Here is a 27,169-nt window from a genome sequence, read left to right as displayed (position 1 = left end):
GTATGTAGAATTCACATGGTCCAGATGTGTGCCCAGACTGTAACATGTGGTCTAAGTTAGATATGAAACTATTGTAGCCACTCTCAATCCAGGGGTAGCAAATTATAATTATTTGTTATTATTATTTATTTGTCCATTAAAAAACATTAAAAAATTGTACAGTGTAATTACAAAAATACAATTTGAAATTGAATAATTATGGATAAGTAGAAATGAAAGAATAGAAGAAAAGAGTAAGAAAATGTTTTTTCCATGGGCCAAGGCTCGCAAATGGATATTTGACGTCGATATGGTCTCATTTCTGGCATTCTTAGAGATGGGCTCAACCTGGAATAAAACTGTTGAGGTGTAAGAACTAAGGTAATGGTGTTTAATGATAATGAAAATAAATCAAGGATACAAGGGACTCTTTAAAGACTTATACTAAAAAAATGTACATGTAACTTTCAAAAAAATGTTTTAATAAGTTAAGTGGTCTGATAAAGCTATCATGATGGTGAATTGTTGATTATGCAATTTTCCATTATTATTGATTTTTCTTGTAACAATAAGCTCTTCTAATATTTCTAGAAAGATTGATATCAAGAATGTGTTTTTGTAATTTTTATTTCCTGCAAATCGGCAGTAATGTGGTGGGCGTTTTGGCATAAATGTCAAACCGTCAATCGCTCAGGAGTTGTTTACGGACGTGTCACGGATGCTCATCTCCCGAGTTTTCAAAGTATTGATTTCTGTGTTTATTTCCATGTGACATTTACAGCTTTGGGATTCTGCTGTGGGAGCTGCTGACTGGGGAGGTCCCATACAAAGGAATTGACACTCTGGCTGTAGCGTATGGTATCGCTGTCAACAAACTCACCCTTCCCATCCCATCAACCTGTCCAGAAATCTTCTCAAGAATGCTCGACGGTACGTATCTATATCCCCTGTTTTTTTTTTTGGGGGGGGGTCATTGATATCACCAAAATTCAAGGTCGTTTTTCAGTGGCTCTTTTTTATTACAACCATCTCAACTTTTTCTCTGTCAAAAAATGCATAAAAAAGTAGTCCCTAATGACAGTGGCGGACTGAGACACGGAGGCGACAAATGATCGGCGGGGCACTGTATTGTTTGTGAACAATGTGGTGCCCCTCCAATGCTTTGTCTCCTCCGGGTCACGGTCCGCCACTGCCTAATGACACTTCTCTCTGAGTGATGTAAGGAGCCAATCCCTTTGGAGTAAATTGTACATCCTGTAGAGTGCATTTTAGCTCTTCCTAGAGTGAACCGTGCATTTTTTTTGACAAATTCACTCCAAAAGAGGTAAAATCCACTCCCAGGTGATGTAAATCTCACTCCAAAAAGAGTGAAATTGTCTAACTACGAGAGGAGTATGATTTGGAACCAGACGAGCTCTTGCAGTAAAAGAGTGATTCATTGTTCCACTCTGTCTGTCTTTACCTTTACATTGATTCTATTTCTACTGTAGATATACACTGATATGATTCTTTCCCCAGCATATGGCTCATTTTTATTTCATTCTATTATTTTTCTTCTCTGTATATCCCCCTTGTATCAATGTTAGAATATTCATGATGGCTTTGAAGGCTATTGCCACAAGTGATTTTAGATCAAGTGATGTATTATTCAACAGACTGTCGCTTAATATTCCTCAAGAGCTTGTATTACCCTTGTTGTCCTATCTGTGTAGTAGTCATACTGATTGTCGGGATCCTAGTTGGTAAGTAATGTGCTTACAATGTTCGTCTAAATCGACAAAGATTTCCCCCATTCCAGTCCAAATGTATGCATCACCAATTAAGTTTGGCAATCGAGGCATCACATCTCATTGCCGAGCCTCTAATCTGAGTCATACTGGATGGTGGGTTTCTGTGGATGTCGTACCAAGTGGAGCGATTCTAGGAGATTGATGGGGGACCAAGGGAGGGGGACTAGAAACAAGCAACAGAAAGTTAAAGGAAAGGCTGTCTGTCACAAATGGAAAGGGGCTACTTTAGAAAGATATTCAAAGAAAGGTATAGAAGAAATAGAATGAGTAGTTTATTAAAAGAAAAACAACAAAAATTTGAGAGAAATAAGGTTAAAGAAGATGAGACTTAAGCAAGAAATGAATTCAGAATATCAAATAATCAAATTATGATGATGGATATATGTACATGGAGATGACACACTGAAATAAATTAGGAATGTTTTAATTAACTTATGATTTGAAATAATTTCAGTTTATTTTAGTACAAAGATGTACATTGCATTGGTTTGGTATAACCTCTGAACGTGCAAAGCCCAAGTTATTTCATTCAGAATTTCAACATTATAGTCATTTCACTTGGTGAAACTTCGTTCTGAATATGTAAATAACAAAATTGCATTTTCCATTTTTTGGCAGAGTTCTGTACTTTTCATTCATAGAGATCTTTATAACACATTGTTGTGACAGAACAGCTAGTGTTTCATTTACTGATGAAAATTGAGCACCAGCCAGAATGCCAATTTAATTCTGACTTGCAAGTCATCTCTAATGATTTATCATTCAATACAAATCCTGGGTATTTCATGCAGAGCCAGTATTCTTAGATTGCCTCAGTTTGGACAAGTGATACGCTTTAAAGACGCCATAAGTTTGGAATGATTGCAAAACTCAAGCTGCTAGCTTCAGGCCAAGTAGCAGCATACCGATTATGATCATGAAATTTGATCCTGTCATGTTCTCATGTATGATAGTAATCATACCGTCCTGTCATGTATTCGACCTCGTATTCAATAGCTTACCCGGGACTTGGAGGCGGATGTGTGAAATATCATATTGTCATTTCAGGTGCCTGTGTTTGTCATCTGTATTAGATATGAAATGGCCGGTGATGGTTAAAGAGGTATTGCAGAAATGTATTTATCTTCCTAATGATAATGTGAGAATGAAATTAATTATCTTGCCTTCAGGATACAATTGAGAAGGAAGGTCATTAGGTATATCTTGTCTTAGTTACTCTTAATGAATTCTGTGTCTCATTTTGAAAAAAAAGAAGTTTAATTGTATTTACTGAGAGGGCCAATTATGAGTAGATCATTTCTATTAGCTGATCAGAAATGTTGTTGATGATCATTTACATGATCTGAGGGCCACCGCTGTACTTACCATTGGTCTATGACCTGAATTAAAATATAACAACAATTCTTGTGAAGATTGAAACATGGAACTAACTATTTCTCAAATGAATGCTTAATCGAAATTTGATGATAAATAATAATAATAATAGTTGGTTCTTGTATAGCGCTTAACACATTATGAATAACATCTCTACGTGCTTCCAAAGGACTTGGATATTATTACCCTGGCTGTAGCTCAATCAGCTTTCACGCGCTTGGCATTTCAAGGAATAAATTCCTGCCAGGTACCCATTCACCTCACCTGGGTTGACTATTCAATTCCTTTTCATATGAAAGCAATGAGCTCAATTTAGAATTGTAATGAAGTCGTAGCAATTGTATGATAAGCTATGATTTTTGGCAAATTTGGCCATAACTGCAACTAACACCTTGCAATTATTCAACGTTTTATTGTAAGCATTTTGATCGTTATAATCAACCTCAAATAAGATATTTTTTTCTGTTAAATCATTCTACTAGAAAATATGCAAATTACTGTTTCTTCCAAAATCAGGTTGTAGACCAACCGTAAGGTGTGTAGTGGCCTTTTTTAGATGTTGAATACGAGGCCCTGTAGCATTTTGCAAGAGATATCTGTATACAACAGTATATATCTCATCATAAAAACTTGGCAAATAATCTTGACCTCTGAGATCAGTGTATCTGCCATTATCTTTGAGAGCATCTGGATAACCTTACTGTCATCATCTTGATCATCATCTCTGATCATCATCATCTCCGCTCCTCCTCCTGATGGACGAGAATGCTTATGAATCTCATCATCCGATGCAGTATTCGACCCCAGAGTGTCGTACAGGGATGAATATTTCATCTGAGACGAAGGCACGGGCAGAGTCGAGAATTTGCAGATCCGTATCCCAAACCTCCGTTGTTTTGTCTTCCAAACTAGGCACGAAGCTGTAATGGAGCTTGAAACATTATGCAGGAGACGGTCGGCAGCTTCGATTAGCCCATATTCCTGGCCAATTTGGAGACTTGAACTTGATTTGGTTGCAAATTTGCATCTGTTTCGAAAGATACCATAAGAGAAAGAAGATATAGTATGTCTAGCAGGTACAAGGGGTCGATATATGAAGTTGACTTTGAGAGAAATGTAGACACTGGTATGTACACATATGGTGTAACTTGGTAAGGAGGTGGTCATATTAATGGATAACCCTTCTTCTTGCTCTAACCATTCCCTTTTTACCAAGATGGGAAATAAGAGATGAAAAAAGGGAACAGAAAAAGAAAAAAACCAACATAAAATATCAAGTATTACGTAAAGTGACAAGAACTTGATTAGTGTGAGAAATTTGTTACTATTTTTGTTTGATAGCAGGTAACGAAATTGATCAAATAAAGTCCAGATGAAATTTTAATGGAAGTTATGAACCCCTGATCAGGAGTCTCAGCATGAACATTTCAATAATAAACATATTAATAAGAATGAACATATGCTATAATTGATAACAAATGTTTTCATAGTAAAAGTACCTGTTGCAAAACAGCTAAAATTTTCATTGATGAAAACTAAACATTGTATCAAAAATACAATTATGTTTTAAAACATGACTATTTGCGATGTCCAGCCAAGCACAAGATGGTGAACAATAAACCAAAAACACCTAAAATTTTTAATGATGAAAACTAAACATTGTATTAAAAATACAATTATAATTTAAAACACATTGTGAAAGGCATTTCTGAATACTGTTTATAGTGCAGGGATGCCAATCTTCAGGCTTTTGCTTAATTTCAGGCCTTGATATATTCTCATTTCAGACATTGTACAAACTTCTTTTCAGACCCAGTGGTAAAACTAACTTGTATCCGTGTATAGTGATATAACATTCTGTCCAGTTTTTAACTCTGTGTCCACAGCCTGTAAAATAAAATATCACATAACCACTTGTGATGTCCAGCCAAGCACAAGACGGTGAACCAAAAACCGCTGCAGCAAAACCTATAAAGAAAATCTGTAACCGTAGTGCATGTCACCATACGGTGGATGTGGCATCTCACGTTAGTACGGATGTGCATATGTAGAGGTGTATACAGCTATATCATCACATTGAATTTTGCCGTTGCAAAGTAATGTCATTGTTTAGGTCCAGGATTGTAGTTTGGTTGGTATATTTTGAGTGAAACTGCATCCATATCCATCAAAGTATATATATTTTTTTTTATATATCAGCTCTTTCAGTTCTGGGGATGGTTTTGTGGCTTGAGTTATGTTTTGCTGATTTTCACAGACTAATTTGCCCTCGGCCAATCAGTTAGAAGGATTTCTAGTAGCTTGTAACATTTATCAATGAAGAATTCTGATATCAAGATCTCTTCATGAGATGCTTGTGTTATGACCTGTAAACATGCATTCTGTGTCATCGAAACCTTGTTTTTTCGAATATCAAGTATTGGAAATACACTTGTTGGTTTCGTGTAGGTGCTGTTTGTGGTGATGATTATACTTCTGGTGGGAATGTAGTTTCCAAATTGGTCTGGGAGAAAAGTTTCGCGGGTGTTCAATTGTTTTTTGGGGGAAGATGGGCTTCGAGTTGAAATGAAGGAATCGTTTTTTGCTGACACATGATATGGACTTTCATGGTAAACAACCCAGTGATGAATTGAAAACAAAATTTGATGCCCTAAGTGTGGTGTGAAATAAGTGAAAGAGTGTAAGAGAGTGGAAAGAAAGGGAGAGTGAGAGATAAAGGAGTTAACCTGCCCCACCCCCTCCCCCCACCTTAAAAAAAAGGAAACTAAACACTTTAAATTCATGCATGTGGGCATTTTCACGGTAACTGACATTAAAAGCAAACTCCCATCATTTGTTGTTTTAGAGATAATCATAAACACAATGAAAAGTGTGTGAAATTGTGCCATGTAACGTCAGTTACCGTGAAAATGCACATATGAGAATCCAATGATAATTGGTAAGTATACAAAATATAAAAATGAAAAAAAAAAATCCATGACAATATCATTTCCAGGGCTCGTTTCAATTAAACAAAAATTGTATTCATATGTTTTCTTATAAAGGAGTATTCATGCAGAGCTCTACATCTACATGAAGCAATTTATCACTTGATTGGCAGTGAGAAATAATGACAAATGCAGATGAATAGTTCTAGTAAAATATTGACAGGATTTGAAATTCATAGATCACACAGGAAGCATGATTCTTTCTAGGATAGATATCCCAGATGATTTTGAGAGTGGATTGTATTTCCTGAAGGTAATCGTGAAATCTTGTATTGCTTGTCTTAGTATATGCTAGAGTTTCAGTCATGATATTCATGAATTCCATAGATGAAATAAGATCACATTACGTCTTGACAAGAATTTATGGATGTTGTCACTTGAAATTGGGTCATCAGTAATCTATAGTGGTATCTCATTGCATATAGGCTGCATTCAGTCAACAATAGATGCAGAGTATAGCTTGGTACTACTTATATCCAGTCATAATAATCTATGAAAATCTATTCAAATATCAGTACATATATGTAGATGTACATATGTATTTGTATAATTTTAGTATGGCAAGCCTCTAAATGTTGTACACTGTACATTATCCTTGCCTTCATCATGTATTATACCATTTGGCTTGAAACAGATGGAGATAGTGCATGCTAATTGGGCTATCTATTTAATGATTATCAAACCCCCCCCTGCTAATTGCAATTGATGTTGAAAAAAGCTTGAAGCTCGTCAACAAAATTAAGATGTTTTGAAGATTAAAACTAATGTATTTTAAATTTTAAATAGTTTCTCTTCTCCACCCAACACCTGCCACACTGGGTGCATTCCACCAAAGTTCATATCAGGTGAAGATACAAAATGTAGTCTTATTTACCAGACACTTCTTTAGAAATATACCGGTAATGGAATTGCAAAGCATTTTGCCTTTGACTGGCCCGCTTTTATAAAAGTTTGGTTTCTTCATTGCATTTTTTTTCAATTTAAACACACATGTAGCTCCAATGCAGTTATAGGAAGAATATTTGTGTTGCAGTTTTTCCTTTTAATGTGAGTATATATAAAGGCCTATCTATTGCAATGGGGTACAGAAGCCGCGTGCAGAACAATTGATGTTTTAACCCATTGTCAACCGGAACCAGGTAATCCCTGTACAACGCATATGAGAATTACAGAATTCAGCAGTCAACAGGTTAATATATATATAGCATAGAGCAAACACCTTGCTTTACAGCAATGCAGTCATTCAAATGAAGTGCAAGATATTTAAGATCGGTTCAAAATCACCAATATACATGACCATTCCAAATGACATGCCCTGTGCCATTTTGTGTTTTCTTATGTAGGAAAGTAATCAACACCATCAAGAGCCAATCGTAAATTCAACTTCCTTGTCTCAGGTAGTGTCCATTGCTAGATGAAATTGGCATTTGGACGTGCCTGGCATTTAAAAAGGTCATCCCTTGACCACTGCAGGCCATCAATGATACTGATCCGCTAAAAACAACGATGCCAGAGCCTTTTCACACCTTAGATGAATTCTTAATTAAATTTTCTATCCACTTTGATCCATTTCCCTTTTTTATTTAGATTTTAGAATATGATAGAAGCTATTTTATCTCTGTTTTGTTTGAAGAAAACACCATCATAGTAGCTGTTAGAGAAGTCAATATCTTCTTCTTTAAGTTATTTTTTGGGGGAATGGATTTTGTAAGTGAAGATGTTAAAATAAAAGCACATTAAATCCATTTTTATGCCTTGGCACACTGAAAGTGGTTGCAGTAAACAGTATATTTTCAGGACGTCTGTCTGTTCCTTTTCGTTTTAGCAATAACTATTTGATGGGTTAACTTCCAACTTCTTCAACGTATGCATTTAGGAAACTAGAAGTGACAGCGATCTAATTACTTTAGTGTTGTTAAGGCAGAAGGTCAACAATCACAGGGTCGTTATGTACCTGAAAAGTGCTCAAAAGTTAGTGAACCCCACTAAAATACACTCCTTCATGCCGAGTGTTGAATGTAGGAATATCACAATGTTTGGCGAGCCCAGAGAAACAAACTTTATTGAATGTAATATTTCATCACCTGACTTCATAATGAAATATCTAAAACATGGCAGAACTTGTACACTGTAAATATGTTCATTTTTGGAGGGGTTCACTAGCTTTTGGTCATTCTTGCAGTAACTATAGTACCAATTGAGGGTTCAATGGTACTAAACAAACCTAAAACAATCCTGATTCTATTGTAACCACACTCTTTACACTTCTGCTGCAAAGGTGTTCCTGCTTCGCAAGAGCAGTAGTTCAGTTTATAACTTCTATTCTGGAAATGCATTCTCTGTATAGATATTTTATGCCAAAGGCCATGTTTAATTTGTATTTTTTTAATGCATAGAATGTAATTTCTGAACTTTTGAAGTAATTCTTTTTTAATCTTAGGGGATTAATAAATCCTTGTCTCTCTCATGTAGTGTGATAATTCCTTCTCTTGGTCCATACAGTATGTATTTACAACTATTTTTTGTGTATACCGCACCAAATACCCCATCTCAGAAAAATACCCTAATGTGTTTTTCTTCATATTTATGATCTTTTTATCAAATGTGAAGACTCCTTATTCTCTCTCCAACCTACCCTTGTTCATTCCCTGCTTCCTTCATTTCTGATTGATTTCTCATACTACCGTTCATTGTACATGGAGGTATTCATTTCTCAATATTGGGAGTTGCATGAGGAATCAAGAGTGATAGAGACAGGTCCACCTTCCAAATGTCATCCATATTCCTCTCTTCAATTTAGCTCAATTTACTCTCCTAGATCTGTGTACGCCCGGTGAAAGATACATTATGTGGATTATACTTAGCATGGTTTGTTTTCAGTGTGGCCAACGGCAGGCAGAAAAGTTAGGAGGAAGAAGTCAGATGAAGGATTGAGAGCACTGGCATAATTGACAGAAAATTATATTGCAGCAAGGGTAATCTAAGAATTCATGGAGTAGACTTTTGTTGCTTGTATTGGTGGGATAGAGGACATGTCAGGGAAAAAGTAGTATTTTTCTATTTTCTGGGGTTACTTTTCACAGCCTACTGCATACGTATGCAATGTTGCATTAGCTTTAAGATTGCGAGGAATTGGGATATTTTGGGACTTTTATTTTTATTTTGCAGGGCTCGTTTTTAGCATTTTTTTCTTTGGGTAGGGGGGTGGCTAAATCCCCCCAAACCTCATGTAATCTTTTTCCTTGAGACATATGTGGAGCGTTGTGGCCCAGTGGATTAGTCTTCGGACTTTGAAACAGAGGGTTGTGAGTTTGAAACCCAGCCATGGTGTAATTTCCTTCAGCAAGAAACTGATCCACAGTGTGCTGCACTCAACCCAGGTGAGGTAAATGGGTACCGGTAGGAAGTAATTCCTTAAAAAGCTGTGTGTGCTATGAACACCTGGCTTAGCCGGGTAATATAGGAGCGCCTTGAGCACCTAACAAGGTGGATATGTGCACAATATAAATACCCTATATTACTATTATTTCATTTCATTAGTGCAAGGATGCTCTTTATAGCTAAATGATTCTTCCGCTAAAAGGGTCTTTCTGTTCGAGGCATTGGGTGAGGATATGACGATAGAGCATCCTTGAAGAAGAAACCATATGACATGAAGAAATGAAATTGATTATATTTTCCTGGTGTTCTTGGTGTAATCTCATGCCATCTTCTGATTATTTCTAACGAATATGTGGCCGGTTCATTTCTCATGATCCTAGTCAAAGAAAATGGTTTCATGATATCTTAGGTACCTTGTCAAAAGTTTCACGCAGGAATCTTGCGGATTTTCATCACCAAGTGATACATTTCATCATGGACAAAATGTAAGAGAATGCAGGAAATCTACTATGAAAAGACAAATAACATCTTTATGTTGGGATTCCCACTAAATGATAGGGCACAGAGTTTTAACAAGGTATTTAAATTAGACAATTTCACTCCTATTCTTACAGATTGTTGGAACTATGACCCTCACGAACGGCCAACCTTCTGTGAGATCATGCAGCAGCTCAAAGACATCTCGGAATCGCCGTTTATCAACACACCTCAGGATTCATTCCATATGATGCAACAGGATTGGAAGGAAGAGATCCAAGAGATGTTTGATGAACTGAGGGTTAAAGAAAAGGTTTGTCATGAACGATACTTTGTAATTCTGTATTAAATTTTAAGCATATTGCACGTCACTTTTATATAAACTTTTACAAAAGTTGTTTAATAAAGTTTTTAAACAATCGTTCAAAAGTTTATACAGTAGTTGTGAGAGTAACATGCTTAAAATTTTAAAGAGTGTTTTCAGTGTAATAATTCATGCCATAAATATGCTGAAAATTGAAAAGAACAATCTATAGCCTAAATACCACAATTGTATGAAGGATAATGTTAAATTTGAGCACAATTTCTACTTAATATGCAACAGTTATCACGCAGTGGGAGAGCATCTTAGCTGTATGTCCTGTCTGGATGAGTAGCAAAATTATGATGAATTCTAGCGGTATCTCATTAATCGCATTGACAGGGAGCTGACTTGTAAGGGCGCTATGCGCAAAAAGCAGCAAGTTGATTTGATAAACTAGCATCACAGGTAGATAGATCCAAGTAACATGTAGATGATAAAATCAGATATTTCTCTGTGTAATGTTATGAAAGTCTCATCTTGGCATACATTAGCAAACGTGGCAAAGAGCAGTTTTACCACTGTGTATCCTGCTTGTGGGTAGCTCCGCCATATGCTTCTCTTACAAAGTGAACAGAATACCAGCTGGACTTGCAATCAAGTGGTAATTGCAAAAGTTTTTGCTGCTGCAAGTAGTTTGCAAGCAACAATACATACAGTTATGAAAACAATGATTCGTAGCTCAGACAAGGCTACTTCAAAGAGAGAGAATGTTTCCATGGTGATAGTTCAGAAAATTTTATGAATACATGTAAAGAGCAATGAGTGTATGTGCTTGAAGATCATACATGTAGTGACTATGCGTCTGGCTTTATAGAGTATGCTTTCCTGCATGTATCTGTTATAAAAATATAGCAGCAATCAAGCCAACACCCATGGGTTTGACTAGTGGAAGAGTTAAATAAAGGATTTGTCAGGTCTAGAGTTCCAATTTTATTCTTTATTGGGTGATATGCAATGGGGTTGAAAATAAGGAGGTCATTGGATTTGTCGGATGGCACTTGAAAGATTGTAAACACTTCACTGATAATTGGCCACATTGTTCACATTGTATGTTGTTGATTGTTATTTCTATTTATAATTCTCTCATCAATCATGTTTCCAATCTTTATTCCTTAGCCTCCCAATGTATTCATGTTCGCTCTTTTTTTTATAGCAATAATCATGTTTTATGATGCAACATAATGTTGTTTTACTTAAAAGATCTAAAAAGGATCATATATGATCATATACTCTTTCAATGATATCTGCAGGAGCTGAGGACGAGAGAGGAGGAGCTGTCCCAGGCAGAGATCCAGCAGAAGCTCCATGCGGCCCTGCTGAAGCGGAGAGAGCAGGATCTAGCTGAGAGGGAGATTGAGCTCCTGGAGAGGGAACTGAACTTGGTCATCACACAGCAGCAGCAGGACGAGAAACCCGTCCCTAAGAAGAGACATGGCAAGATTAAGGCTAACAAACTAAGGCGTAGCAACAAACGTATCAGTACTCCTCAAGGTAATCATATCTACTTCGTTACCAATGAATAATGGTAAAAAAAATTATTTATGGTGTTTTTTCTCCTTTTTTTAGGGGGGGGAGGTAGTCAAGTGAAGTTTTGTATTTTTGTATGTGACTGTGGGCGCGTCTTAGTCTAGTGGTTCTGACTCTCACGTTTCAAACAGAGGGTCGTGGGTTCGAATTCTTGCCATGGCGTGTTTTCCTTCAGTAAGAAATTTATCCACACTGTGCTGCACTCGACCCTGGCAAGGTGAATGGGTACTCGGTAGGATTTATTCCTTGACGTTTTAGCACCGATATGGCAGCTCAGCTACGTCCGAGGTAATAATATGATACCACGCATCAAAGCGCAGTTGAGTATATGCACATGTATAGTAACAGCGCTATATAAATGGACACATTATTATCATTATTGTTATATATTGTTTTTTTTTTGTAATGGGCAAAGATGTTTTCTAGCTTAGCATGCAAAACAGAAATAGAATTCATGTCTTGATTTTTTTACTATGGTCGTCCATGCATGTATAGTAATTCTTATCAGATCAAATTGAAATTTTAACTGAAAGAGAATGAAGGGAACTAACTTTTTTTTATTTAGTAAGGTCATGCGTATACCATTTGTACCAAACAGGAACTTAACTATTTCTAAAAGAATTTCTGAATGAAAAGGAAGTAATCGGCCTTTTGAATCAACAAAACTTCCAATACAACCCTCTTTTGTAAATATTCAAGTGTCCTCTTGTCAATACCATAGCACCATATGTTTGGTGATTTCAGAAACTCATGAATTTAAAAGCTCTTCATTGGAGAGAGTTGGGAAGTCAGTGAGGATTTTAATATTTGCTTTTTGTATTCTCAAGACATGGTACCATGCATAACTTGTTTATAATAACAGTAGTCCAGTATATCTGTATGTACATTACAAATAAAGCATAGAGCATTCAGTGCTTATCAAACATACCTAAAAATGTAAAGTCAAGGTTAAAGTCTCTTCATCAGGTCTTCAGTTGAAAGGAGATAAGTGTTTTTCTTTTGCTGGCATTTCAAAGTGAGAATTGTCTTCAGTGTGGGCTTTGTATGTATTTTTGTCAAGTTTAGTGCATGTATTTACTGTCATATAATCCATTCCTGAAGAATTCTGATTTTCACTCTTTTAGAAAAACTCTCCAATTTGACATGGGCATCAATTCACCTAACATTACGTTATTGACAAATAATATACTGTTAGAATTACATATTCTTTCCCAAACTGTAATAATATTCCTGCTTCTAATATTTATGGGTTTTTTTCAAACACTACCAAATTTTTTTTTATAATCAATCATTGATTTTCTCCATAGGTATGGAGATTTCAAAATCCTGATGAAAAAAAATCATATCTTTGTATATACAGTGTTTCAGACATTATTTCATAATGCTTCAAAATATGAATTTTCAATATCTAAAATTGCAATACTTTACCCAGCCCCAGGTCACTGCGCTCTCTTACATATAGCAATTTTCCTCTTTAGAAAAAAAATATTTCTTTGTCTCATGTCTGAGATATACATTGTAGACATCATTGACTATGATTCTTAAAAATCTAAAATATTTTTTTAATTCAGGTTAAAAACAATGTTTTGAATGAGGTTAAAAACATCAATTTCAAAGTGAAATATTTGTGGAAATTCATGTATATCGTACACAAGCATTGATATTGAGCATATTATTTTGATGTGGTATTTATCCACTGTGAAAGTCATAGTCAAAGGTAATGGGGTTCCTGTTAAACTTTAACCGGGATGAACCGACAAATCCAATCCATTATTAGTTGGTATTGAAGTCGCTCATCCATATTTGAAATTCCATTGAGCTTCATGTTTGCCTGATTAAGTAGGATGAAAAGAGGAATGCCATTTCTCTGTGCACCTGCGATTCACGAACGTAGTCTGTATGTCAACAGATCACATGCAAAGGTCGATTTGAAAAACTGGTTAACCTTCCAAAATGGTTTGTTATGTACCTTGTTGGCATTTTCTCCTATTTGTATTTGTTAGTAGCATATGAAGTGTTTGTGGAAGGAGTTCTTTTTTTCCCCTCCTCTGTGTGTGTGTGTGGGAATATTGGGGTGATTTTGATTGATCGTCTTTTCACCGTCTGTTTACAGTTCTTGAAGTAGGCAGAATTTTCTAGGACATGACTGTGTGGGAATGTTTTGTGTTACCTATTTTACATTATGTAAGGGAAATTTTTTTTTATTGGAAAAGAAAATTATTGGGGGGGGGGAGTTGATTTATCTTGGAAAATAATAAAGATAATGACAAATTAGGAACTAATGATTTGTTTAGCACTGATTTAGAAATTATATGACATGATTTTATCAATAATAATTTCCCTTTCGTATGATTGTCAAAAGATTTTATTCTACAATTTAGGCATACAATAAATGAGGTTTCATAGCAAAGCTTATTTATGAATTAAGAGTAGATTCAAAGAAAATTGGATTTGTATTGTGAGTAAGATACAAAGGACAATGTCACATGAATGGATTTATATGATTAATTATCTTCTTATTGTGTTGACGACTCTTTCTAAGGATCATGTATCATTGTCTTCTCCTGAAGAAGTCAAGTTAGCAAGACCAATGTCATAGTTTTCCAAAGTCTCTTCAAGGATTTTGTACCATTGTCATGTTTTGAAGAAGCCAACTCAAGAAGACCATTGTCAAAGTCTCATTTTTCTCTTCAAGGAAGTTGTATCATTGTCTTGTCCTGAATAAGTCAAGTTAGCAAGACCAATGTCGTAGTTTTCCAAAGTCTCTTCAAGGATTTTGTATCGTAGTCATGTTTTGAAGAAGCCAACTCAAGAAGACCATCGTCAAAGTCTCATTTTTCTCATCAAGGAAGTTGTATTGTCTTCTTGTCCCAATAAAGTCAAGTTATGAAGACCAATGTCATAATCTTATTGTATTGTCAAGAATGGTGTATCATTGTCTTGTCTCAAACAAGTGATGTTATCAAGACCATTGTCGTTGTCTCAACTTTTCATTGATCTCATGGGGATCCAATGTCTGAAATTTCATTTCATTTATTTGTCCGTTAAAATGGATAATTGTATCTTGACAATTCTTGCAACCAAAATAAAATTCACAGAATATTAAACATGAACATGATCATCGTAGTTTATCTCACAAACAGCACATAGATCAAGCACAATAAAACATAGCTAGGTGAAGGAGACTTTTCCTGATAACATCCTGGCAGATATACAATTCAATACATCACCAAAAACCCAAATTTTGGGCCAAAAACTCAGGAGCAAGAATTATTAAGTATTGGTCGCTACAGTGCAGCGCCCTCTTTCAGGGCAGCGCCCTGTACTTAGGCGCTAAATTAGTTTCAGGGAGGTCATTTAGCACGAGAAATGCGTCACTAGTTGTGCGTAAAGTCATTCATAACTTAGCTTTATGAAACAGGCCCCAGTTTTTTCTTTCTCATCAGTGTTATTTCATTGAATCTATACTTATATTGAAACATTTATATCTTGTGCAGATTTCCATCATAAATTGACAGTAAAGGCTGACCCCTCCTTCCAACGAGGTGGAGGAGATCCCCGTTCTTCACACCTCAGTCCAGAGGAGAGTCCACCCAAGAGTCCCATTCCCAGGTTACGGGTCTTTGCATGTAAGTATTACCTACAGATACAGCAGGGGTCACAGAACGATTTTATAAAATGGGGGTAGAGGGCGGACCATGCAAAAAATCTTATTAGGATGGGTGTTTCTTTTGCACATGTTTACATACTTTACTTTTAGAAAAATGGGGTAGGGGCTGAAATCCTCTTATGTTCCTTGGCCCCTTGACAGTATATCAAAGCTTTGTCTATATCAATTTTATCAACAAGACATAGGCCTGTATTCTGAAGTCAGGTTTATCTTATACCATGGTCTAATTCTGTGCTAAAATTATGGGGAGGAAAGAGTTTTAAAACTCTGTTTATATTGTATGTTTCTTCTGTTTTGATACTTTGTTTCATTTTGCTTTCATAATGAAGAAAAATACTTAAGTTATCATTCCCAGACAATTATGAACAATTTGGGTGCCATATGAGTTAATAAATTGAATGTGTACTTTAAGGGATCTGTGCTCCAATTAGCTCTCCATAGTCAATCCACAACTTTAAACCAGGGTTTAATTTAAACCTGAGTTCAGAATACAGGCCATACAGTCTAGCTGCTGAGGAAGCAAATTCATTCAATAAGTATTAAAATGCAGGGAATTTGATTTTTTTTCCAGGCTGAAAACCAAAGTTTAATTTGAGTGTTAAAAATGGAGTACCTTTGGTTTGAAAGAAAAAGAAATAAATATTTCCTTTGTTTGAAGGTTGAAATTTCAGGTTTGACTGTATGCAATGTTTTGTTTTTGTTTTTATTGGTAATGTGAATAGAACTTTAGTGAATTCATTATGGACTACTGTTATGAAATTTGATAAGAGATCTCTCTTGAATGTATTCTGTTGGATTAATACTCTAGAGGTAATAAAAATGATAGATTTGCAGAAAGAGGAGAGGAGAATATTACACATAGAAAGTAAAGATAATGAAATTAACAGAAACAAAGACGGGTATAGAGAAAAAGACATGATAGACGTATCATATTCTGTGGGGCATCAGATTTCTATTGGATACCAAGAGATGAGATTTCACAAATCAATATTTGTCTCCCTCTGCTTGCAGTACCAAAGGAACAGCCGAAGGGAAAGACATGGGGTCCAAGCACAATGCAACGGAAACAGCGTCAGAAGACATTCCGTCCTCATACACTGTCAGAAGCTACTGCCAAGAAGTTTACTAGCGCCCCCAACCTAATCCACGGCAAGTCACCTCTATCACCGATGCTGGGTAAGGCCTCAGACAAAGAGCTGTATCAATTGCAGGGTTGGAGTTGAGGCTGAACTTAGCCTCGGCTTCTGCCCAAATCAGATGTACAAAGTCTATGGGATGTTTTTCCCTTGGCCTCTTGACTTGTAACTCACAGCCTTGATTCTATCCCTTTCAGTTTGTAGTAGGCCAACTTCATAAAATTTGTACGTCCAATCCCCTGTATGTGTGACCGTCCTGGAGTAATTTGTCTCTGACTTTGAGTTCAAATGAACAGTTGTGATGCTTCCAAATTATCACGGGCTTGAGGAGCTCATGAATTGAAGTATTAAAGAATGTTGAAAAGTGGGAGCTAGACATACAAAAATGGTTAAGTATTTTATGGATTTGCCCAGGAATATTTCTTTTTCTGTTGAAATATCCTTTCATAGGAATTTGGCACCACAGCTTTTGGACGCTTTAACGACAAGCCGGTATAAGAAATGACATAGGAAATATAGTTAATTAGCCATGGTGACTGACCTTACAAACAACAGAAATTACTTTATGGCCTTTTTGGTTGTTGTGAAGATAATGGCTGAGCGGGGATTTGAACTCACAACCTCATAATCACGAGTCCAATGCTATAACCACGAGACCTTATGACTCTGATACCACAAATTAATACCTGAGAGTTGATTTTCCTAATATGGTTTTTAGAAAAGCAGGCAAGAAATATAAGTTAATCTCTTGAAAAGTGTGTAGTAAAGAAATAATAGAATTGGTAATAAAAGTAACAATGCCTACTTTTATGTGTGTGTGCAAAACAAAAACATAATAAAAAGATAAATGAAGGCAAAATACTTGAAATCATAATACATTACTTGCTTTTTTGAGGATTCAATATTCTATTGTTGCAGGATTGCTGCAGGACATATTCTAGAGATATCAGATCAATGTTTACGGCATGATGGTAGGAGGCAATATGTGTGTGATTGGGATCTAATCCAGTGTCGCATATTTTAATATTTTAACATCCTTCAATAAAATGCAAATGTGTTCCAATCATGCAAGCTTTCACTGATTATATTTTGACAAGGAGGATCTAGAATATCGGGTCGAGGAACATGAATAAGAATCGTTGCATGATCACAGGATGAAGTATACATGCCTTCAAGAAAGTAGTTAAGGATTAGTAAGAAATTTTATTCTGGGAATGATATTGATAGCTGTGTTATTTTGGTGAGAGATGTCTTGAGATTTTTTAGTCTTGATTATCAAGGTTTTACAATGTTAATTTCAATATTTGTTGTATTTTCAGTTTTACGATATGTATTGCATAATCAGTCAGAAACTGCATCTTACAAATGCATGTTTCTTAATGTTTATTCTCTTTCATATTGTAACTTTTCAAGATGGTAACTGGCAAGTAAGCCTGGCCAACCCCAAGCCCTATTGGCCAGACGTTGGTCCTACACCCAACCATGAAGAGGAGGAAACCCATGACCCAAAGAGGGATTCTCTGAGACGCAAGACCAGTAAACCAGGGATGGCTGAGATGGGTCTGTATGGCGCTGCTGCAATCCTGGCCTCGGTGGCTCTAGGGTACGACGTCCGCACTACTAACCTGTCCATTTACCAGAGTGGAGAACTGGAACATCGGAGGAAAGAATACGCCAAGCAGGCCTCGGCGGATGAGGTCAGTACGCAGACGAGTGATAACGATATGAACGGTTTGGAAGATGAAGACTACATATCCATCAGCTCAACGTCAAACCTGACAAAGAACTGGGTAGCAGCGCCTCAGAGCTCCGGGATGTGGAATGATACAAATGCCACGGAGAACCATCAACCACCTTCCACGCAGTCAATAGCCAAACAGAACCCTGCTTACTTAGATCACAGAGACTCCTTACCTAATGAAAACCAGCCGTTACCGACAGTCAGGACTCACAGGAGAACAGCATCCGCTGATGATAACTTGAACAGTATGCGTAGGACACGGACGCCGTCTGATAGTTCAACTCCATCCACCAAATGGGATAGTACTGGGGATCAGTGGAGTACATGTAGTCCAGGATCAGATGTGTCATCACCGTTAAGGAACCCTCCCCAAGTTCCTCCACGGAGGACAAGCTTTGGTAAGTCTGGCCTTTCACCCCCCCCCTGCAACACGCCTCATTCTTGAAGTGGATTCCCTTTCATTTTTGATCAACTTTCAGAATCATTGTTCATGTTTTCATGGATTCCCATTTAGTATCACACTTAGAGATCAGATGCAAGAGACACATAAACACAACACAGGTTGGCTTAGATATGGTACATGTATCTTATATGGAGTATTCATATGCCCTGAATAATAACATAGTAAATGATAATACTCATTTTTATTGTGTAGCGCAAACTTCAATTACCCTTTGAAATTGCAGATTGAGAAAGAAAGTAATAAAGAAAGTAAAAAGAAAGAGAAAAGTAATCAATCATATATTGAAATCATTATAAAATCCGAGGCTGTGAATGACCCATAATGCACCATGAATCAGGAAAATTTATGGTGTATCAGATCAGGTTCTCTGTTTGAATAATCATTTTAACTCTCAGATATTTCCATTGAGCTTTGTCTCCATTACTCGCCATTCTACCTTCATTTAAAGATACCATATCATGGCTGAGCTGGTGTGTGTTATAAACTTAGAATATTCTGCAATACATATAGATTTTTTTTCTTTTTGCATGATTAAATCAATCGGCTGCATAGTTTGTAGAATTAGGTCACAATATTCCTAACTGGGGTTTGGAATGTTTTTTAGTTTTTTTAATATCAAGTCAATTGCAGATATCTAGATATTTTGATGAGACTCCTCTTGAAAATAGATTCCCAGTAGGAGGAAAATTATGTTGTGCTCTATCTTAATAATTTCATATTTTTCTTCTATGCATCAATAAAGATATACATGAGCTTATTTCAGAATTGCCAATATTCCAATTTGCAAAGCCCAGGTTTTATTAGGTTAAATCTTGCTTTATAAAACTATTGGGGGTTAAACCAAATTCCTGTACAGCTTTCTGAAGTAAAAGAAATTGCTTTGAACGATCTCTCTTTTTGTTTTGCTAGAAGGTAGAAAAAAAATATTAAAAAGCCCTTTAAAGTATAGGAATGCAATATTTTTAAAGGCTGATGCATAGTGCTTTTGGAAACTGGCAAAACCGTTAAGCATTATTGAATTATGAATATGTTTTCAGGTAGAGACAATTTTTATGTTTAGTGGTATCTTTAAATTGAATTAAATCTTATCATTGTTACTTTATATGATTAAAACAGGTTATTGTTTCTGCTTTAAATCGGCTGCAGATTTAGAAGTTATTATATCATTTAGTCATTTACCTAGTGAATGAATAAAATGAAATTCCAAACAAATTTCACGTCACATGTTCTGAATAATTTTGTCACAAATTATGACCTTTTAATAGAATATTAATCATCGTTTTTAATCATATATGAAAGATATTTTCTAAATAAAACACCATTCTTATTCACTTGTATGAGAAGAAATTGCTCATGAGCTAATTCATCGTCATTAAAATTCATAATAAAACACCAATAGCATTATAAATCTTACATTGTTTCATCATTATTAGAGACCATGTTTGGGGAAATTACAAGGGACTTTCCCCCCAAATCAAATGGCATTCTTCTGTGTGAAATTAAACTAGAAGATTGCTATGTTAGATAATTCATGGTTGCATTTATGCTCCAGGGTAGATGGGTCTCCATGGAAGCAGTATTCCTGTTGAAATTCATCTCTCCTTCACATACTTGTCTTCACACGTTCACACATGGGATCATATTAGTCTCATGCAGACTAAGAGATGTTTTGTACTGGTTCTCATTAATTTAGACACAATTCAAAAATGACTATACAGTGCGTATCAAAAAAAACGGGACAGATTTGAAAAGTCTATAAAATTTTAGTTTCAAATTATTATTTCTATATTTTGGTGTTAATAGTTGCTCTAAGGTCTGGTCTTTCAAATGCTATTAAAAAAAATTAGTTTCGTTCATACTTGAGCGAACACGGGACGTTTTTGTTCGGGGTTCAAAAAGAGGCTTGCGCCAGAATTGCAGAATATGAGCAATATGATGATCGGACTTCTGGCTTTTTTTCATTATCTTTGCCATAATTTTCAAATCATGCGGTCAAAATGCATTTTCAGATCTATTCATTTGCTTGAATTATTCTGTTATTTCTTTTTAATATGCTCTCTGTTAGGTTTGAATATTCCTTCTTCAAGCTAAAATTATTTTTTTTCAACCGAATTATGGGAGAGCATGGATTTTTTTATTCAAATCCTTTCATTATGTGCTACAAAGATTATGGTGCCTTTTGAACAAAGCCATACAGATGGGTGGGCGCTTGGGTTGCCCCCCCCCAATTAAAAAAATCATGACCTAAAAAAGTGGACAGGAAATAAAAGGAAAGATAGAAAGTAAAATATGATATTATTTTCTGAATATTATGTCAAAATCTATCACAAAATTTGATATTGTAATTAAAAAAGTGGGAATATTTCCGTCCTCACTTCGCTCGCTCGCAACTTTTTACCCCGGATCTGCCATATCTAGCTCCTTCAAAATTGACTCAATACACCATTGTCATTGAAAGACATGAATCCCTTCCTGTGTTTCCTGTCAAGCAATTAAACTTGGTCAAGGAATTAATGACCCATTGAAAAATAGATTCATGTCTTTTAAAGGTACATGTACATTACATTGTTTGTTTCACATAATAAAACGATTTTAATAATCACAAGTTTTCCCAATTAATCATTCAAAACTTCTTGCTTGGGTTGACAAAAAAAATCTTCTTTTCTCAGTTACTTATGAAGGAAAATTAAAAAGGTAAGAGAAGATTAAATGAAAAAACGAAATAATTCAATTAAATAAACAACTTTGTAAATGAAATTTGAGAGCATAATTCGAAAATTGTGGCACAGATAATGAAAAGGTCAAGAGGAAGTCTCCTCATTAGCAAGAAGTCTGATCATTGTATTACACATATTCTGCAATTCTGGCGCAAGCCTCTTTTTGAACCCCCAACAAAAATGTCCCGTGTTCGCTCAAGCATGAATAAAATTTATTTTTTTAAATTGCATTTCAAAGATAAGACCTTAGAGCATCTATTAACACCAAAATATAGACATCATTATTTGAAACAAAAATTTTATAGACTTTTCAAATCTGTCCCGTTTTTTTTGATACGCACTGTATAATGGAAAATAAGATTGTCATAAATATCAATATGAATAATGTTTACTCGCATCAGATAAAAGTTGAGAAAAAAATTTTATATTTAAATAATTGTTTAACAATGACAATTTAATTAAGATTATTTGATATAATATTACAATTTACACCATAAAATTGGGTTTATAATTTTGGCCTGTATTATGAACAGCTTTTGGAAATTGTCTGCAAAGAAGAAAATTACCTTAATAAAACCATCCTATAATTACTAAATTCACTATTTGAAGTGTAGGATAATTAATATGCCTTAGAATGTGTGCTTTGTGAGGATTAGCCTTTGTGTTTTATTTCTGTTTTAATTCCTTTTATTTATTTAAGTTTTTTATCTCCAGAATTTTTTAGGAAACACTTTTGCGGTGTCTCATTTTGCTGAATGATTGCAATTACAATTGGAATATGGTCAGAAAGAGAAAAATATACTATACCCATTATCGTATGTGGTACTGTTCTTGAGCTATTAGTACACACTCTAAATTGGCAATGCTATGAAAACCAGAAAATCCCTGCAAAAAAAATGAAATTGGCAACTTTTTAGTTAATCAATTCACTTATCATTAAACAAAATTCCTGTTAATATCAATATGATTTTTTCAAAGTATGAAAATGAATAGAAAATTAATGGACATTGCCAATTTAAGGAGCAGAATAAGATTAATTTCAGCATTATGTATGGGTAAATGTCACCAAGTTGGTTTTATTGAGGTGGATTGTGGGTGTGGATAGGGTGGGTGTTAAATGGGGTTGATGTGAATACTGACCCGTGTGGTTGTATCTCTGTTGTGCAGTGGGAGATTCACAGATGGAGAGGCCATCCTCGCTTGACATCTGTGCCCGACCCCGCCCTCACTCCAGAGTATACCTCACACCCCAGAACCAGTCTTCAAATGAATCGCCTCATCGTGAGTCCTCTCTCTATCTCACACACCGTACGGGGGGTTTCACCGTAGCATACTGAGAGAGATAGTTGTTACATGCATGCACAACTGGGGCTTGTTTCATGAAAGTGTCGTAGCTCTTGCTTGATGCCATCCTTATGGAAAGCCAACCTGGACTATAAATATGATCGCTATTTGCAAATTCCATGCATCTATATCTTGTCCAAACAGCCTGGCTTTCCATAGAGACGGCGTTGAGCTTAAGTTAGGGAGCTGGAGCTAGATGCTTTCATTAGATGGGCCCCTGGTTATTTGGCAAAATGTTGTTATGAGTGTCGTTCTGAATAGCTTCCTCCTGCGTACAAGTTATATGGGAGTCCAGGTGGGTGTTTTATAAAGCTGTTCTTAAGATAAGAACGACTGGCGACCCTTTCTTTTGGTAAATGGTATGCACCATAGGCTATGGTTTAGCGCGTAAGAAAGGATCACCAGTCGTTCTTAAAGTCGCTCTGAACTTACGAACAGCTTTATGAAACGGCCCCCAGTATTTGGAACTTGATGAAAATTGAAACTGACAAATCTAACAAAATATTCTTGACACACCTATCTCACTCACTTAGCTTTGGTGTTTGTTAGCTATGGTGTTGATTTAATAGGTGTTCCCATTTAGATATTATATCATTCATGTATTCATAATGGAAATCTCATATGTACATATTGTGAACATTGTGCCATTTATCAAGTCATGTATGCCTGTATACTCATAGTGAAACCACTTTCAACTTTTCCTCATCCTGCTTGGCTGTGCTACACGGATATTATGCATTTTTCTTTCAATTTGTTCTTCTCATGGTATTACACTCATATGCATGTTTCCATAGCTATAATAGTATATTTATAATGTTAACATGCTTGTACTTTTCATAAATTGAGCAGGTGAAAAAAAGAAGAAACTATTAAAGGATATATTCATTTCTTACATTTAGACTTCAAAGCAGAGGATAAGATGGTGTATTATGTGCTATACATGGGAGGAATATTATTAATATTGTTACATTTGCTTGCTTTTCTTTGTTCTGCTTCAGTGCATCTCTAAATGTAGATCAAATTGAAACCAAAAAAAATTTGAAATTTAAAACTTCCTTGTGTTGCTCATGGTAAGCTCTTCTACAATTGTCTTGCAGAAATAACCTACTTGAATGTTTTCGCCTGTCATAAATGGTACTCAATCAATGTATTCTAATTAAAAAATGATTTTATTTTTTCAAAAGAATATTTTTTCTTCATTTTAAAGTACCTATGATTCAAGAAAATTAATGACTGCATATTTCTTGTAATTCCAGTTAATTCTTATTAGAACAAGGTCAAGTGGGGAAATCTAGTCAGATGAATTAGAGGTTGATATTGTATACTTTTAATTTTATGATTTATCAACCAAAGCAACATATATTGGATCCAAAGTCAATTTTACAGTTAAGAATTAATATTATTTTATTATACTTTTGTACATTTATATCACTTGACATGGTCAAATATATTCAAACTCAGTTTATCCAGAAGGCTTTAATATTTGCAAAAATAGCTAGCAAATTTACACTTATGTTACCATTGAAATATTACAATGAGTATGATAGTGCTTAATTTTGTTGAGTTAGATGAGTTACCAATTCATACACAAATCTCAGACTCTGTCCTCCGGTTGCAATTGACTTTTGTTTAATAACCATTTCGTTTGTTATATGACATTTTCCCTTCTGTCACAATTTATTTTTATTACAAATGGAACTAAAATACCCATATAGAACCCAGTATGCTTTATCATCAAATATTCAATGCTTGCTTTCCCTACCTAATTCTCTTTCAATCGAGGGGTATTTATTAATGAATTAATGTGCATGTCATCACCATTCATAATTCCTTTACTTAAAGATATATATTTTCTCTCCCATTTTGCTGATTAAACACCTAAATATTGTACCTCCTTTCTACTTGTGAATATGCACACTCAATTAATTATGCACTTTTTAGTTTGTTTTCTATACTCAAATACCAAATTGACCAGTGCTCTTTGTAGATGTGTGTGATTTCTTTTATGAAGTTGTTATTGATGTTGTGCATATTCATTTTCATGTTACCAAGAGAAATCATGGGTGCTTTTAAATGTAGCTTGATTTGTATGGGAAAGCAAAAAGCAATTTTATTTGGAAATATGCACAAAAAGTATTCATGTGGGAAAAAAAAGACATTTGATATCTTTGTATGATTGCTAACAGATTGCTAACAGATTTGTATTCTTTACAATAATATATATGTGATTTTTAAGATATGAGATAAAGTTAATGTTTGAATATTTGTGAAGATGTTAGTTCATTTTATGGCTTTGATGTTGTTTTATAATTAATCTCTTAGATGTTTTATATAAAGTTCTTTGATGTTTTGCATGTATTCTTAAAATCGTTCTGTATTTTTTGTATCTAATAGGGAGAGTGTCATCGTCTGCCAATACCACACCTCGTCATAGTTACCATGCCGACTCCTCAACAGCCAGCTATAGTAGCTACAGTAGCAGCAACGCCTCAGGGGCCACCTCACCTCCACTATCTAACACCACCCCTCACCACGTACCATTCCAACACTCCTTCTCCCAGCCACAAACAACGCAACAGGTGCAGAAATATCAGCATCATCAGCAACAACAGCAGCAGCAACAACATCATTCTTACTCACAACAGTCCCATGTATATAACGCCCACTACCAGCAGCAGTCGCAGGTTTCGCACCACCAGTCATCGCAACATCCGGCAACGCAGCACCACCACCACACCACGCCCACCCACCAACATCAATATCAACATCACCAACAACAACAACACCACCAGCAACAGCAGCAGCAGCAGTATCATTCAGGGGTGAACAACCGCCCCTCTCTACTGGACCAGGACATGGAGGGGCAGAAGAGGGACCCCACCCGTGCCCTCGAAGCTAAGCCAACAAAAGAACCATCGGTCAATGCCCTCATCAAAGAATTTTTATGATTAAGGCTGTATTTGGATGAGAGGTATATATTGTTGGCAGAATACTATTACCACTAGCCAAACAGGATTTTCCATGTATTGTATTCTTTATTCTTCCAAGTAATTCATTACATGAAAATGAAGAAACTTACTCCTATTGTTGGATTTTGCCTGTTCTCGGCACTCATGTAATGCCAATGATATATGATTTATTTTGACATAAACACTTCTTTTTAGCAGGCGAGATTTATGATGATGGAATCTCACCAGTGTTAATGTTACATTATTTATCATCAATTCGGATATGCCTGTAGGCCTAATGAAATATATTTCATTATTATTATTATCATTATTATACTTTTTAAAGTTTGTCGATCAGTTTGAACTTTCTTTAGTCGTTTCCTCTTTCTTGAATGATCTAATCTGACATCTCAGATAGCTCTTAAAAATGCCCATTAATACATGTAAGTATTTCAACCATTTTCATTTTTAAAATTACAATATTTTTTGTTAGTTATAAATCATTGCTTGGATGTTAAGAACCTATGGCACAATTTGGAGAGAAATAATGACAAGATAAACTTACTTACTAGTAAAATTCTGTTCAAAATCCAGCATTTAATTTTTGTCTCACCTACATAGCATAGTGAGACAATAGACGCCACTTTTCCGACGTTGGCGACGGCGGCGGCGTCAACATCAAGTCTTAACCAAGGCTAAGTTTTTGAAATGCCAACATAACTTAAAAAGTATATGGACCTAGTTCATGAAACTTAGACATAAGGGTAATCAAGTATTATTGAACATCCTGCCTGAGTTTCAAGTCACATGACCAAGGTCAAAGGTCATTTAGGGTCAATGAACTTTGGCCATGTTGGGAGTATTTGTTGAATAACCATCATAACTCTGAAAGTGTATGGATCTAGTTCATAAAACTTGGACATAAGAGTAATCAAGTATCACTGAACATCTCATGCGAGTTTTAGGTCAAAAAACCAAAGTCAAAGGTCATTTAAGGTGAATGAACTTTGGCAATTTTGGAGGTAATTATTTGATGCTGTCATAACTGTCAAAGTTTATTGATATAGTTTATAAAATGTGGATATAGGGGTAATCAAGTATCACTGACAAGTCCTAGGTCGCATGATCAAGGTCAATGTCATTTATTGTCATTAAATATAGTATTGTATCATTATATGAATTGTGTTTTTGTGAATAATTATGTTATAGTAGTTTTCAAAGTCAGCACTGCTGCTATATTGAATTGCGTGATGCAGGTGAGACTGCCAGAG

At 35.5% G+C, this 27,169-nt stretch overlaps 1 protein-coding gene across 1 annotated transcript in view; it reads left to right on the top strand.

Annotated features, from left to right (window-relative positions):
- The window catches only part of LOC121418542 (mitogen-activated protein kinase kinase kinase 10-like), a 39,852-nt gene extending 13,226 nt beyond the window's left edge, over window positions 1-26,626 (top strand). Inside the window, exons 2-9 of the mRNA XM_041612464.1 lie at window positions 761-909; window positions 10,126-10,301; window positions 11,603-11,843; window positions 15,377-15,508; window positions 16,561-16,725; window positions 18,099-18,824; window positions 22,774-22,887; window positions 25,345-26,626. Coding sequence (XP_041468398.1) covers window positions 761-909; window positions 10,126-10,301; window positions 11,603-11,843; window positions 15,377-15,508; window positions 16,561-16,725; window positions 18,099-18,824; window positions 22,774-22,887; window positions 25,345-25,898 — 2,257 coding nt within the window. The 3' untranslated portion in view covers window positions 25,899-26,626. The remainder of the gene's footprint in view (window positions 1-760; window positions 910-10,125; window positions 10,302-11,602; window positions 11,844-15,376; window positions 15,509-16,560; window positions 16,726-18,098; window positions 18,825-22,773; window positions 22,888-25,344) is intronic.
- Window positions 26,627-27,169: the final 543 nt, after the last annotated feature.

Source organism: Lytechinus variegatus, chromosome 7 (assembly GCF_018143015.1).
Source record: "Lytechinus variegatus isolate NC3 chromosome 7, Lvar_3.0, whole genome shotgun sequence".
Taxonomy (NCBI): domain Eukaryota; kingdom Metazoa; phylum Echinodermata; class Echinoidea; order Temnopleuroida; family Toxopneustidae; genus Lytechinus; species Lytechinus variegatus.
The sequence above is the reverse complement of the archived record's forward strand: the minus strand, read 5'-3'. Positions and strand labels throughout refer to the sequence as shown.